This window comes from Jaculus jaculus, chromosome 1, assembly GCF_020740685.1.
Source record: "Jaculus jaculus isolate mJacJac1 chromosome 1, mJacJac1.mat.Y.cur, whole genome shotgun sequence".
NCBI classification, from domain to species: domain Eukaryota; kingdom Metazoa; phylum Chordata; class Mammalia; order Rodentia; family Dipodidae; genus Jaculus; species Jaculus jaculus.
The window spans coordinates 154,341,776-154,356,788 of NC_059102.1; the positions used below are offsets into that span (position 1 = coordinate 154,341,776).

The 15,013-nt window shown below is 58.3% G+C and overlaps 1 protein-coding gene across 12 annotated transcripts in view; it reads left to right on the top strand.

The window, feature by feature from the left end:
* Brsk2 (BR serine/threonine kinase 2) overlaps positions 1-12,888 on the top strand; it is a 53,376-nt gene extending 40,488 nt beyond the window's left edge. For 3 of the 12 annotated variants that reach the window (XM_045142366.1, XM_045142367.1, XM_045142373.1), the window contains 8 exons: positions 1,135-1,195; positions 2,019-2,226; positions 2,669-2,717; positions 6,203-6,326; positions 7,789-7,969; positions 8,043-8,132; positions 10,498-10,545; positions 11,678-12,075. In XM_045142366.1, the coding sequence (XP_044998301.1) occupies positions 1,135-1,195; positions 2,019-2,226; positions 2,669-2,717; positions 6,203-6,326; positions 7,789-7,969; positions 8,043-8,132; positions 10,498-10,545; positions 11,678-11,847 (931 nt within the window). In that variant the 3' untranslated portion in view covers positions 11,848-12,075. The other 9 variants (XR_006635139.1, XR_006635141.1, XM_045142370.1 and 6 more) reach the window with 6 other exon arrangements.
* The last annotated feature ends 2,125 nt before the right edge of the window (positions 12,889-15,013 follow it).

Consider the following 15,013-nt stretch of genomic DNA (forward strand, 5'->3'; position numbering starts at 1 on the left):
TGCTTCTCCTGCCTGGCTGGGCAAGTCTGGGCCCTCGGCCTCAGCTGCTTATGCATACTGCTCCCTTGCATAGCCATCCCTGTCCCTTCTCAGGGACTGGCTCTCAGCTTCCTAGCTGGGCCTTGGTCCCAGCCCTCACCCTGGGTGCCATCCCCAAGGCCAGGCATGCAACACTGACTACAGATCTCTGCTATCCCGCGGGCTCTTCCCTTAGCAGACAGGTGGGGAAGCTTGGAAGTCATGGCCATAGCGCCTGCTTGGGAGTCAGCAAGGGACCAGTGGGGGTCAGTTCAGATGCTCTGTAGCCTGGGGGCTGGGTGCCCAGGTAGGGGCCAGAGACCCCTTTGTGGTAGTCTGGCTGGTGGTGGGCAGCACATGCTGGTCTGGTATTCTTCTGTCTTCTTGTCTCCTGTGGCTGTCCCTCACTTCCCCCTGAAAGACAGCAGACCCCCACTGCCAAGTCTGAGCCAGCGTTTGTGTGATCTCACGTGATGGATCAAAAGCCTGGTCCCTGCCTTGCAGGACAGCTGTTCACCTGTGTCACAGTGGACATACAGGGCCAATGCCTGCCTCAGCTATCAGGCCAGGTCCCCAGTGGGGCACGGTGGGTCAAGACAAGGGCTGTGAGCAGGCCCCGGGTATATCTTGTGGGTAGCTGTGGATGTGGAGGGGTTGGGCAAGTACTCAGCTGGTTACCCCCCCACCCCACTGGGCGCTGTTGACAGTTCTTAACAGCATCAGACACTGGGGACTTGGGTTGGATGAGGCTGGATCCAATTCACAGGAGACCCCTGTCTAGTCCCCTTGTATCTCTGTCCATCCAAGTGCCTGCACACCCTTGCTGAGGCCTGTGCGATACCTCCTCCTGTGCCAGGTCTGGGGCCGCTGGCAGGCAGGTCCCGTGTGGAGAGGAGCCCCAGAGACACCCCCCCCCATCTGCATATTGGGCCAGCTGACTAGTGTGGTTGGCAGGGTGGAGTCTGAACACGCCCATGCCTCCAGGGACCCTCCTGAGCATGGCAGGAGCATTGGGACTCTGTGCTAAGACCGCCTCTTGGAGAGTCCACGTGGGGGACAGAAGCAGATAGCTCTGCCCTCCTCACTGAGTCACCCCTCTGCTTTGATTCCCCCCAGGTCTCGGTCCATCAGTGGCGCCTCCTCAGGCCTTTCCACAAGTCCACTCAGCAGTCCCAGGGTAAGTGACTGCCCCACCAGCCTCGTGTTGCAGGGCTGACCTCCCCCGGATAGAAAGGGACTCAGGCTGCATAGGGGGGAGCCAGGAGGCAGCTACCCCTGCTCTGCCTCTGCCGGCGGGGCTGGCCCCCTCGTGGCTGCTGCTCTGCCGCTTGGCTCTTGCTAACTGCATGTTCTTTTGTTTTGTGTTGTTTGTTTTCTCCTGTGTCACTTGTTTTCTTTTTCTTTTCTTTTTTTTTTTTTTTTTGGCGATCCCTCCCCTTGGTGGTCCCTTTCCCCCGATCCTGCCTGGGGTCCTGCTTGAATGCTTTTCTGATCCTGGCTGCTGTGTGTGTGTGTGTGTGTGTGTGTGTGTGTGTGCACGCGTGCGTGTGCGTGTGTGTGCATGCTGGCGGGGCGGGCTCTGCTGTACTGCGCGGTCACCCCATCTGCCTGCTCTCTGCGTCCCACCCCTGTAGCCTATTAGAAAGTTCGTCCTACCCCCTCTGCCCCCTGAACTCCCCTTTGTGGCCTGCCCCCTGGCCACCTCCGTGGAGCCCGAAGCTTGTCGGAGCGCCTCGCGGCCGGGACACATCCTCCCTTCACAGGCCACCCCGCGGCTCAACCCCAAGACCCAGACCTTGCCGTGCAGGGCCAAGCTGACTGACAAACCGCTGCAGGGCACCAAGTCCAACCCTCTTCCGGCCCGCACCCAGGCCCGGCCTCCGGGCACCAGCCCCGGCCCCCCACTGGCCCTGTCCCCTGCCACCCCCACATTGCCGGCCCCTGTCCGGCTTTTGCCCACTGGGACTGAACCAAACACCAAATCTGTCCCCACCATACAGGTGACCCCTCACCCCTCACCAAGGGGTAGTCCCCTTCCTACCCCCAAGGGAACGCCTGTCCACACGCCAAAGGAGAGTCCGGCTGGCACACCCAACCCCACGCCACCGTCCAGCCCCAGCGTTGGAGGGGTGCCCTGGCGGACACGGCTCAACTCCATCAAGAACAGCTTCCTTGGCTCCCCTCGCTTCCACCGCCGGAAACTGCAAGGTCAGCACTGGTGCAGGGCTAGGCGGGTGACGGAAACGTCACTGGGAGCTGCCACGCTGCCCCAGAGGGACTGTGCCTGCAGCCAGCGGGGTTTGCAAGCTGTTCCGGGAGTCCACCATGCACCCCTCTCATCCCTGCTCCCTTCCCACCATCCTCTGGACAGCAGCAGGGCCCAGCCATGCCTGCTGGGTGGTCAGGAACTCTACAGATTCCGTAGTGTGCTGAGTAGCCTCCCTCTGCGTACCCAGAGTCAGGGGCCAGTGTCTCAGCTGGGGTTGGGGCCGGGGGCTGGGGCTGGCCGGAGGCACAGTTGAGACTTGAGCGCCAGAGCCTGGATAGTACCCCACAGCCGATGGACAGAGTGGTGTGGACTCCTGGGGACAGCTGCCTGCAGGGGAGGGAGGAGCAGTCACCTGCCTTTTCCCTGTCCCTCCCTGTGCAGTTCCCACACCGGAGGAGATGTCCAACCTGACCCCGGAGTCCTCTCCTGAGTAAGTAGCTCTGTTTGCAGCCAGCCAGGCAAAGACCCGAGACACGAGACCCTGCCCACAAGTAGAGGGTTGGTTGCCTGAGGAGTCCCCACCCGGCATCCAGCCTGTCCACGTTGGGCCCATTGCAGACAGGGTTTGACTCAGCCCACTGGATCCTGTGCAGGTGGGGAAGGCCAGTGGGGGGATGCACCCCAGCTTGGCTCAGAAGCTTCTCAAGCTGGTTAAGGGTGAGCAAAGGGCCCAGGGGATTGGAAGGGCTAACAGAGAAATTGGCCAGCCTAGGAGGACCGGCCCCAGCAGGAAAATTGCTGGCCGGTAAGCCTGATGGAAGCAATGTTGGGGAGGCGATTGGCAGAGGCCCAAGGCAAGATAGAGTGCCTCCTCAGCCCTCATCAGAGGGAAGGAAGCCTAGGATGGTGGCCTGCGCTCATTGTGCAACCCCTGGCTGCTATGGCCCCTGGTGACAGGCATCAGGAGATGAAGATGTCCTTGGTCAGACCCTCTCAGAGCCTTGGATAGGGCCTCTCGGTTGCCACTTCCCAGGTGGCTGCTGGTGTGCATGTCTGAAAATGCCATGTGAACAGGACATAGCGTCTGTGCAGAGAACAGAGTCAAGGCTACAGCTGTGTGACCTCCCACAGCCGTCTCCACACAGGGCCGGCTACTGCCAGAAGACCTTAGTCATGTTGCTAGTGTGCAGTAAGGTCTCGTGGGGGACAAGTGGGCTCCGAGCTAAACTCACCTGGAGCAGTGTCTGAGGAGTGGCTCACTGTCCTGGATTTTCTGTGCAGCTGAAGTGCACTGTGGCCAGACCCAAGGCCATGGGTATAAGAGGACCTTTTACTCCTGTCAGGCCCTCTTGCCATTTGTGTTATCAAGCAAAGGTTTTTGGGAAAGTAGAAAATGTGACAGTAGCTTCAGGCCAGTAAGGAAGCTGCTGCCTCTAGCCACCAGTTCCCAGATCAAGTCCTTTTGGAGGCTCGGCTCTGTGTGGCCCCGTGTCCCCACAGGCCTGCACAGTCACCGTCAGCCTTCTGTATACTGAGAACCTTCTCCTCAGCTGTGCCCAGCCCTGTCTGTCCTGTGTCAGTTGTGGCCTCCACAGAAGTGGACTCTGGAGGGTGGGGTAGGGGTATTTCAGGAGCTGGCTCCCTTGGCTGTTCTGGCAGGCTGGAAGCTCAGGCTGGCTCCCACGCAGCTGTCTGGAGGGTTCTCCCTCCTCCAAAGCTTCTCTCTCCAAAGGCTTGCAGGCCATCAAATGAGGCCCACTTTGTTGAGGTTTTCGCTCTGCTTAGAGTCCTCGGGTACATATGATCTATTATCTCTCATATTATCTCTCATGCCTTCACGGCCACACACAGACTTCTTATGCCCAGGTCAGGCACCAGGGCCAGCTATGTGGACCCAAGAACTCCACGAGCTGTGCCCCCACCACCATCATGTATTGCCAGAACAAGATGTGTGCCACATGCCACACAAGCTCCTCTGGTCTCCCAGCTTCTTTTAGACATGACATACCACCAGGTCCGAAAGTACTAGAAGGTAGTGTCATTGCCTTCTTATATGTTTTTCATCAATGGGGGGGGGGTACCTGTGCCACCTTGATATACCCCAAGCAATGCTGGCATGAGTATGCTACACCCAGGACAGTGGGCAGCAGTGGATGGCAGAGGCACAGAGGGGTTGAATTGGGTCCCGTGTGTTCCAGATCTTCCATAATGGTCAAAGCCACAGTTCTAGAAATGGGTAGGAAGGGGAAATGACATTTTCAGGAAACTCCACAGAGCCTGGAGTCATCAGAGGGGGTGCTGCCCGGCACAGACCTTCCGGTGCACACGCCAGTCCTGGCCACGAATGCTTGCTGTGGTTGCCGCAGCCATTTCCCTGCAGCTCTCGGCCTCTGCGTCACTGGCTTCAGCCTGCATCAATGGCCCGATGGGGTTCCTGGCCATGTGTCCACGTTGCAGCTGTGCAGGGCAGCCAAATGGCATCCTGGCCATACAGGCTTGGCATCTCTGGGCTCTGTGAAGCAAGCATCTGCAATGGCTGCACTAAGGGTCCACGGAACCATGGTGGTCTCCAGGCTACTCTGGGGAACCAAGCACCTGTGGTGGTGGTGGGCTGGCTTGGAATCCTCACGGGCAGCAAGATGGCATGAGACTATGGCTGTGTGCACTATCACTCAGAGTTCACCCTGGTTAGGAACAGGAGTGGGCAGGGCCCTGGAAATGTGTCTGGGAAGTGGTTGCATCTGTCCTTACTAGTGATTTTCAGCCACTCGAGATGAAGGGCTCCACTGAAGAGGATACTGTAACTTAGCAAGGGCCAGGAAGTGGATAGATGGTGGGTATATAGTGAATAGCATTCTGGTGGAGCTAGGGAGGTGCTCGGGCAGCCCTGGCCAGACAGCAGAGGCCAGTTGGGCAACAGTGGGATGGCAACAGGCTGGCCCTTGACAAGCACTGTGTCAAGTTACCATGGAAACAGGGTTGTCAGATGTGAAGCCTTGTACCCATCCTGGATAGGATCTAGGAGCTGAGGGTCTGTGTGCTCCAGGTAGGTCTTCCCCAACCGACCCTGAGGGTCTTCAAGGGATCTCTGGTCCCTGTGCTGAGGAGTGGATCTCCAGGGTAGAGAATATGGCCCTGTTCTCTGGGTAGCATGCACGAGGCTAGAAAGGATGTCAGAGCAGGCTGCTCCAGAGCAGGGACTCATGGCACGGGAATTGCTAGAGCACCCTCTTCTGCCCTGTCCAGCCCAATTTACAACTCTGGGGGAAGGTCTTGGAATGGGTTGGGAGGTTGGGATTAGAGACATTGGGCTCAGGTTGGGGATGGAGGGCTAGGGTTCCCTAGGGATGTGAGATACAGATTAAGAACATGGGACTGGGATTAGGAATATGGAGTCTGGCTTAGGGACTTGAGGTCCAATTTAAGGGTGTGGGGCTAGGATTAGGGATGCGGAGTCTGGGTTAGGGGCTTGGGAGCTGAGTTAGGGACGTAGGAATCCAGATTATGGATGTGGGCCTAGGGTTAGCGATTTGGGGGGTCTTGGTTAGGGATCTGAGGTCCAGTTTAAGGATATGGAGTTTAGATTAGTGACATGAGGTTTGGGTTGAAGATACAGGCCTAGGGTCAGGGAAAGGAGTTTGGTGTTATATGAGGGCTAGGGTTATTTAGGTTGGCATTAGGTTTGTGAATGTTTGGTTAAGGTTAGGGACATTTGGTTATAGTTTATGGTGGTGGTAGGGACATTTGGTTGAGTTTTGCCATGGGTTTCCAGGGTGAGTTTAGAGTTGGGGATAGGACTTGGTGTCGGTTAGACTGTGGGTGTGGCCATGTTTGCACTGGGGCTATGTGGATGGTCTGGGATGTGGGGAGCGTCAGCCCTGCCTTGCAGTGAGTGCTCCGTGCCCCAGCTCCTGTGGCAGGTCTGACGAGCGGATGGGTGCCACAGTCCCTCACCACAGCCTCTGCTTCACCTAGGCTGGCCAAGAAATCCTGGTTCGGGAACTTCCTCAACCTTGAGAAGGAGGAGCAGATCTTTGTGGTGATCAAAGATAAGCCCCTGAGCTCCATCAAGGCCGACATCGTGCATGCTTTCCTATCGGTGAGGCCACGGCAGAGCTGTCCACTTACTTCCACCCACAGGCCTGGCCCAGTCCTCCCAGTAGACTGAGGGCCCTCCCATTCCCACCCGACTGTGGACATACACTGTCTTCCCATGTCCTCAGCCTACTGGGCACTGCCCAGCCCTGGGAGTGGGGCACTGCCCATGGCTGTGTGAGAGAGGGTGCATCCCCACCCTGACTTCAGAGGCTAGTGGTCTCTGCACATAGGCCAGCCCTTGATCTTGAGGGTTTTGCATCTCTGGGCTCTTGATTTGCTGAGAGGATCTTAGGCACTGGAGTGGAAAGACTCCCTGGCCAGGACACAAGCTTTCAGAGACCCCTTAGAAGGAATCCTGGTGCCCACCCCCATACCCAGCCTGTGTTGAGCCAGGCCTCTGTGGGACCTTCTTCAACTGGTGGCTCCCACCCTAGGACTACAGTATGTGGGCATTTGGCCCTGTCCAATGATGGATCCTCTGAGGATGCCCACTCTGTCTAAGGATGGGAGGTGCCCTTGCTCCATTGGGGTCTGCTCTGGGGTCCTTTAAGTCAGGACTTCCGCATAAGATGTTGGCGTAGGTACCACGCCAAAGCAGCCTGGGTTGGGGGAAGAAAAAAAAACCCAGAAAAATACATACTTTTACTAAAAAGTGAGGTGTATAGGAAATTGAAACGGCAGCGGAGAAGTAGGAGAGATCCAGAGCATCCAGAGCCCACACAGGCCGGCAGAAGCAGTTCCAGAAGGTCCGTGGACTGCGGCGGGTTACTGCCTTTGTGGCTACAGCTGAAGGGCTTCCTTGTACCCTGGGGACAGCTGTGAGTCCTTGGCCAGGGAGGCCAGTCCAGACAGTGTGATCGCACTTGACTCTTGGCCTCCCATATCCTCTCAGCCCTGAGCCTGCCTCCTACTACTCTGATCCACTAACCCTTCATGTGTCTGGATCCTGAGATACCAGGCCAGCCTGGGCCTTTATCCTCTTCCCCATGCTAGCCAGAGCCCACCTACTTTCCAACTTTGATCTTGCTACTGTGTACTCATGTGTGGGCCTGGGCTCAGGAAGGCAGGGTGGGGAGGGAACATAGTCTCCCATATCCAGCAGAAGGCTCATAGCCCTCCTGGTTACTGCTGGGATGATGTCCCCTCCTTTCCTGCCCTCTGACTCAGGGCTCCAAGGTCCCTGCGGGGCCCCTTCCCCACCCAGCACCCCCTGTGGGAGACTCAGGTTAGGTGTTAGCATAGGCCCTGGGCTGGCTGAGCCAATGGAAGGGGCTCTGATACAAGTTTCTCTCCAAGCCATGTCACACCTGGTTCTCAGAATGGGAAAACAACATGGAGAGCTGGGATTGTGGCCTAGAATCGCTGCAGTGCTTGCTTCGCTGGGACCACCTCTCCTGGAAAGCCAGGGGTGGGCTAACGTGGTCCGCTGGCTGGCTGCTCTCACACCCCTGTGCATTTTGCAGATCCCCAGCCTCAGCCACAGTGTCATCTCACAGACGAGTTTCAGGGCCGAATACAAGGCAACAGGGGGCCCGGCTGTGTTCCAGAAGCCAGTCAAGTTCCAGGTAGACATCACCTACACTGAGGGTGGTGAAGCTCAGAAGGAGAATGGCATCTACTCCGTCACGTTCACCCTTCTCTCAGGTGAGTCCCACGCTTGGTGGTTGGAGCCACCCTCCTTGGCCCTGTAGAGACCTGACGTGCTATCTTTCCTCAGGCCCAAGCCGGCGCTTCAAGAGGGTGGTGGAGACCATCCAGGCCCAGCTGCTGAGTACCCATGACCAGCCCTCAGCCCAGCACCTGTCAGGTGAGGCGGGGGCTTGGTACGGCATCTGTGCCTAGTGCCATGCGGATGGGAGGTATAAGGACCCGTCACAGCTTCCTACTCTGACGGACACCCACCTCTGTGCCCCAAGCTGAGCTGCACCCCTCAGGAAGCAGGGCCCCTCCCCGGGTACACTGGGCTGCAGCACACTGAAAGGCACCTCTTGTCCACTGTAGAACCCCCCCCGCCAGCGCCAGGACTAAGCTGGGGTGCTGGGCTTAAGGGCCAGAAGGTGGCCACCAGCTACGAGAGTAGCCTCTGACGCTGGCAGGTAAGGTGTCCGGCCTGCTGCCGGGGTGGGGAGGGGCTGCGGGCAAGGGCCTCTGCGAAAGCCAAGCTGGCCCCGAGGGGGCACCTTGTGCCCACCCGCCTGTCCTGACCATGGATAGGTCTGCAGGCTCAGCACCCAGGCAGCCGGACATGGGGGCAGCCTGTGTAGGCTCTGGGAATAGGGACCAAGATGGTGCCCCATGGGGCTCCCCCAACAGCACCTCATGAAGGCTGGGGCTCCCCAGTACTGTGCAGCTGCCCACCAGAGCCCTGCCTTGAGCAGGATAGGGGCCTGAAGCCCTGGCCCCAGCTGGCTGCTCAGGAGTATGCCCAGGTTGCTGGGTACGTGGTGGGAGAAGGCGACATCTATGTGTTAGGCCCCATGCACAGGCACACGTGAGGCCCCGCATGTCGGGGTGATGGGGCGGGCACAGCGCCTGGGCTGTCTTTTAGCTAGGGCCGATGGTGGTATGGTATGGCATGGGGCTGCTCAGTCAGGTGAGGGCTTTGGGGTAGGCAAGGCCTAGCTTCTCTGAGCCCCACAGCCAGTGGAGCCCTCCAGTGCTCCTTCTCCTAGGCCCCCTGTCTCCACATCTGGGGCCTGTTAGGGTCACCTCCTCTGCGTGTGTGGGGTTCCGAGGTTCTTTCCACCTGTCCCCCATCCTCATTCCATCTCATTCCACCGCCTGTGGGTGTACTCCCAACATGTGCCTCGGCCCCTTGGGGGACTGGAGCCCCCAACAGTCCTGACCTTAGTCAGCTCCCCCTCTCCTGGAAACCAGGCAGGTGGGGTGGGCCGGGAGCTAGCAGGGCCAGGGCCGGTAGTCACCTGGTTTCAGGCCTCCATCTTGGAGCCAAGGCAAACTGAGGGCATGGGGTGATAGGCAGTGGCAGAGGCTGTCCAGAGGCTTTGAGGAAAGTCAGGATCTGTCATGCTTTCCAGGCCTCCCTCTATCTTTGGTGACCACAGGGACACCACAGTCTACCCCTGCTGCTAGCCAAGTCTGGGACACTTCCGTGAGGCATTCTACAAGGTTCTTGTCTGTCCGCCTCCCCTCAGATGTCACAGTGAGCAGGTGGCTATGGCTTGTGCACAGGGTTCCACCCTGCTGTTCTGCCTGGCCAGCCCTGACCTTGGATCAGCCCACCCTTAGGCTACTGGGCATCCACTGGGGGCCCATGTGAACTGACGCCTCTCCCCTCATTGTCTTCCTCTGTTCTGGCCCTTCTCACCATTCTCCTTCCGCATGGGACTCTTGTGCAGTGAGCTTAGCTTCAGGGCTTCTGCTGCAGGTGGGCATTAGTGTGGCCCTCCAGGAAATCCCTGGTAGCCAGACAGGGACCTGACCAGGGAGGGGAGGCTGAGAGCCTCCAGTGAACAGGCCAAATGGACGTCATGCTGCTCAGGCCCCAAAGGCACTAAGGGCACTCCCAGCCCAGGCCCTTGCAGGTGCTGATATTCCAGGCCCAGGAGAGTGGAAGAGGGCAAAGAAAGTTGTGTGGGGGGTATGGGAGTCACTGGAGGGTGGGGTGCAAGTGAAGGTGTGCAGGTAGCCTGTGTAGACCAGTAGGTTTGTCCATCCCAGGGTAGACAGGGGAAGGCAGCGAGGCCTACCTAGGGGACCAGACCACATCTAGTTTTTACACTGTGACTACTGGAGGGTGACCCTCAGCTGTCTGCCTGGCTCCTACCTCATTATCATCACAGGCCAGCTCTGACCCTGACCCCAGCTCCCAGTCCTGTTCCTTCCAAGCTCTCCCTCCTTTTTGGGTCTGCCTTTTCCACCAGCAGCTCCGGCCAGGTTCAGCTCCTGCCAGTCAGTCCTCTTGTGCCTGCCCACTGTGGTCACATTCCCTCAGTGAGTCCCATCCTCTGGACTCTGCCTATGCCAGGCTCTAGCCCTCTCGGCCTGCCCCTTTCAGTGCTGCAGTGGCCAGCAGCCCCAGGTAGACAGTGGGCAGCCTGCTTCCTTTCTTCCTTCCTCTCTCCATTGCTGTGGTGGCCAGCAGCCCCCAGGGCCTATACAGTGGGCAGCCTGCTCACTCTTTCCCTCCCTCTCTCCATTCTGTGCTCCAGACACCACTAACTGTATGGAAGTGATGACGGGGCGGCTTTCCAAATGTGGTAAGAACCCCTCACGCTCACCTGGCCCCTAGCCTGCACTCCCCCAGCCTGCCCTGCCGCCCCTGCACAGGCACTGGACTGCCTGCTACTTCCAGACCACGTCTCCTGTCCAGAGCGGTCTTGACCACTCACTGCGCTCTCCCAATTCCTATAATCAGGTCAGGCTAAGGGGGTGCCCCAAGGCTCAGAGAAGAAAGAGCTCCTGGGGTTTCAAAGGCAATACTGGCCTGGGGACAGGGTAGATGCTGTCCATAGACTATGCCTGGCAGGAGAGGAGTGGGCTTGCATTGCTGGGCCGAGGTGGAGGTCAGATGAGGAGCTAAGGTACCCTGTCAGCACAGCTGAACAGTGACTACAGGCCCAGGAGGGAGTCCTCCCATTTGCCCCGTGGGGACCAGGAACCTAGCTCTGGCTGCCTGCTCCCAAACCTCTGCCTGCCCACCCACGCCCACCATGCTTCTACCCATCCGCCCACCCGTCTGTCTGCTGCTGACCTGTACACACCAGTTAAGAGCCAGGCTCTCCTGGGCTGCTGCTGGCCACGGGCACCAGCCTGCTCATCCCAGCGTAGGCATCCCACACGGAGCCAGCAGCTGACTCCAGGGTCTGGCTCAGCTTTGGGGCTCCTTGCGGGCCCTGGTCTTCACAGCGCTATTTCTAGAATTGGGGTCATACAGCTCACATGCTCTAAGGCTTGGCAGGGAGGGAAGGCGAGGCCTGGGTCACTCAGGACCACGCCAGAGGAGGGTCTCACTGCTTGCCGGGGCCTCTGTGCTCAAAGGAGCCTGGGTCACTGTGGCAGCTTAGAGGCCCGGGGGGCCGGGGTTCCTGATCCCACAGCACAAGATCCTCCTGGCGCACTGCCTCTGGCACTAGGGACCATGCTGGCCGCCTGCCCACCCTGCTTGCTGCCCGCCTGCCCCGCTCTGCCATTCATGTCAGACCTCATCTCCTTGGGTTTTTCTTTCTCTCGTCAAGGCCCCTTCGTTCATTTGTTTGTTCTTTCTCTCCTTCCCTCCCTTCCTCTCTCTTTCCCCTTTTTCTTTTCTTTTCTCTCTTTTTGTCTTCTGTTCTGTGTCCCCAGGCACCCCATTGAGTAACTTCTTTGACGTAATTAAACAACTTTTTTCAGACGAGAAGAACGGGCAGGCGGCCCAGGCCCCCAGCACACCCGCCAAGCGGAGTGCCCACAGCCCCCTGGGTGACTCCGCGGCCGCTGGCCCTGGAGGGGACGCCGAGTACCCGATGGGCAAGGACATGGCCAGGATGGGGCCGCCCGCCGCCCGCCGTGAGCAGCCTTAGACACTAGTCCCTTCCCAGCACAGCACAGCACAGCACTGACTGCGGCCGTCTGCCGCTGCCCTGTGTGGACCAGGGCCCCACCTGCCAGCCCCGACCTTGTCTCAAGCCTGGGAGGAAAGGAGAGTGGCTGGGCCGTGGCCTGCAGGCCGGGCTGCTGGGCTTGCTCTCTTTTTCTCTCGCGCGGTTTCTGTCTCTGCCCGTCTCTGACAGCATCGCTTGTTTCCGCTCTGATACCAGGAATTATCCCGAAAAATTAACATGTCACCTCCACGAGGCCATCCTCTGTGCTCCGTGTGGACACTGGCTGAGCGAAGGCAGCTGCTGCGGACCACCCTCCCTCCTCCTGCTGCTGCCGGGTGGAGAGGCCAGCCCGTTGTCCATCACCTCTGCCCAACCCCTGGCAGCTCCGCATGGCCCATGGAGGAGGGCTCGGCTCCCAGGGGACGCCTCCTCCAGCCCAGCAGCCCTGGACATCCAGAGACCAGACCCTCAGCAGGAACAACCTGCCTACTGCCTTGCCAGGGTAGAGGACCTCATGGTGGGAGAAGCAGTGGGAATGGACCGTCTGTCCGCCTCTATGCCGCTCCTGGAGGCCTCCTGGGCCACCTCACCTCCGCACCTAGGCCTCACTGGGGCCGCCTTTCTCTTCCACATCCACCCCTCTACTCGGCTGGGCTGTGGGCACTCCCAGCTGCGCCATCCTTCCTGGCTGAGGTGGAAACAGAGACTCTGGGCACCCAGGCTGTGGGGGCTGGGCTGAGACCAGTATTATTTATTTGCTGTTTTAATTTATTGAGTTTCTTTATTTCTCTGTTCAGGGAAGGGGCAGCAGCAGCAGCACCCTCCTGCCGTCTGTCTGTCTGTCTGTCTGTCTTATCTGTTCTGTCTGTCTGACTCTGGCAGGGTGGGTCCAGAGCCCAGCTTCCCTGAGGACAAAGCCGTTGGGGGACTGGGGGCGGCGGGGAGCTGGCTGGTGGATACAGCTCTGGCAAGCTACTGTAAACTTTAAAGAATTCCTGCAAGATATTTTTATAAACTTTTTTTTCTTGGTTGTTTTTGGAAAAGGGAGTGGGGGTGGGGGGAGCTGCTGGGGCAGGGCTAGATTTTGTGTTTTGGTTCCTCGCTCTTGGTTATTTCTATATACATATACATATATATATATATTTAAAGAATGACGCGGTTAGCTCTGTCCCGGGTTGTTTCATTATTGCTTAGAAGCAGCTCCAGGCTCATGTGAGGGCTTAGGGCACAGGGCGCCGCCCGGTGCTCCTCTGCCACACCAGGCTGGGATGATCTTGGTTTGGTGTCAGAGAGTGAGGGGTTGGAGAAGGCCCTGAGCTGGCACCCCATTAACACGCAAGATGACAGGGGTACCTTGGGGCTTTTTTTTATTAAAATGAAAAAAAGCAAAAAAAAAAAAAAAAATCCAAGGCCAAAAAGGAGTCAGCCGTGAGCTCTGCAGTGCGTTCCTCCTGCAGGCAGTGAGCATGGGGCCTCTGCCACTGCCTGCTGTCCACCTTGCTCCGCCCCTTCTCTGGCTTCTGTCTGTGTTCCATTCCATTTGCGGGGCAATCCTCCCAGCCCCAGGCTGGCCCAAGGCATCTGGCACAGGAGGGGCTGGGCGGCAGGTTTCATGCATGTCTTTGCTGCGAGCCCACATTGCTCTGGGTGCTCCCTCCTCCCCCTCATGTACAGATTTTAATGCTTCTGTTACATTAAACCTCTACCACAGGCTGGGATTTCTATACATAAGAAAAAAAAAAAATCAGACACCTGTAACAGCAAAAGCCAAGCAGTGCAAGCGGGAAGGGGCTTAACCACGGAGACAGAGGGGAACCGAAAGCAATAGCTCTCGTTACGTTAGCCTTCCTCTTTTGTACTTCGGACACACGCGGACTCATGCAGACGTCATGGAAATGGACAAGCCCCATCCAGTGTACCCCCTGTCAAATAACTGTGAGCAACTTCAGTCCTGGAACAATAAATTACTTCGGTAAAGACACACGACGCAAGGTCTCCGTCCGGGCCGGGCGGGCATGGGACGGGGGTGTAGGATGCCAGGAGGCAGTTCTTGTTCCCAGCTTGTACCCTTCTGGACTTTGCCAAGACAGGTGGGATCCAAAGATTGAAGTTAGCCAGATGGGGTGGGGTGTTTGCATAGGGTGCTGTTGCCAGGGATGGGCTCTCAGGACCAGGACTGGGGGAAGACATAAAGGGGCACAGGACAGCACCGTGTCCAGGCTGCGGAGAAGCTCTACTAGGCATGAGGCGGCAGTGACAGAGGAATGCTGCCTTCTGCATGGCAGCTTTGCCTCCATCCTAGACAGATGGGGCTGCCCAGCACCCAGGCTTTCTCCTGGAGAACAGAGTCCAGTTGAGGCAACAGTGCCCAGGCCCGGAAGCAAGGGCCCCTAGTGGAGCACACTTCCCCCAGGCAGCCCAAGGGTGGGTACCAAGCTCACCCTGGCCTTAGTTGCTGCCTCTGCTGCTGCTACCCAGAGGGCAGGTCTAGTCTCAGGAACCCACTGCAGCCTGAGGCTAGGCACAGGACAGTCCTCAGCAGGGGACTGAAGGGAGTGAGTGCCACGTCCATGAAGCTGCCCGTCTCTGGAGCAGTGCCCCACCACAGCGTGCTGACAGTGGGTATGATGGCTGTGTTGGGGGCCATCCCCTGCACTACGGGATCTGTAGCACCCCTTGCCTCTGCCCACTAGATGTCAGCAGATGTCCTCCACACTGTCACAGCCACATAGCTGCCTGGGGCGAGGTGGCCCTGGGTGAAGCCCTGCTCTACAGTTGGCCCACTGTCTTGCCAGAGAGCTGTGCTTGCCTAGTTTCACTGTGAGCTAGGAAATCAGGCTCCAAGTCCAGGACAAGAAAGGGCTGAGGTGAAGCTAGTCACACCCATCCAACCCTGGATGGTCAAGGAGCGGGACACCCAGAAGACTCTGAGAGGGCAAGGAGCCTTGCCGCCACTGAGCTGCAGCTTCTCAGTTGATTTTAGCTTGGAATCCAGCTGAAGGTGCCTGATGACCTTGCTCTGACGTCCAGGGTGCTGGCTACGGTGGGGCATCTCCCTCTGGAGCTGCATTAGCTCTGCTGAAAGGCACACCCACCCACCTTCCACCTGCTGGCCCTCTAGATGTTGAGTCTATGGTTAGCCTTA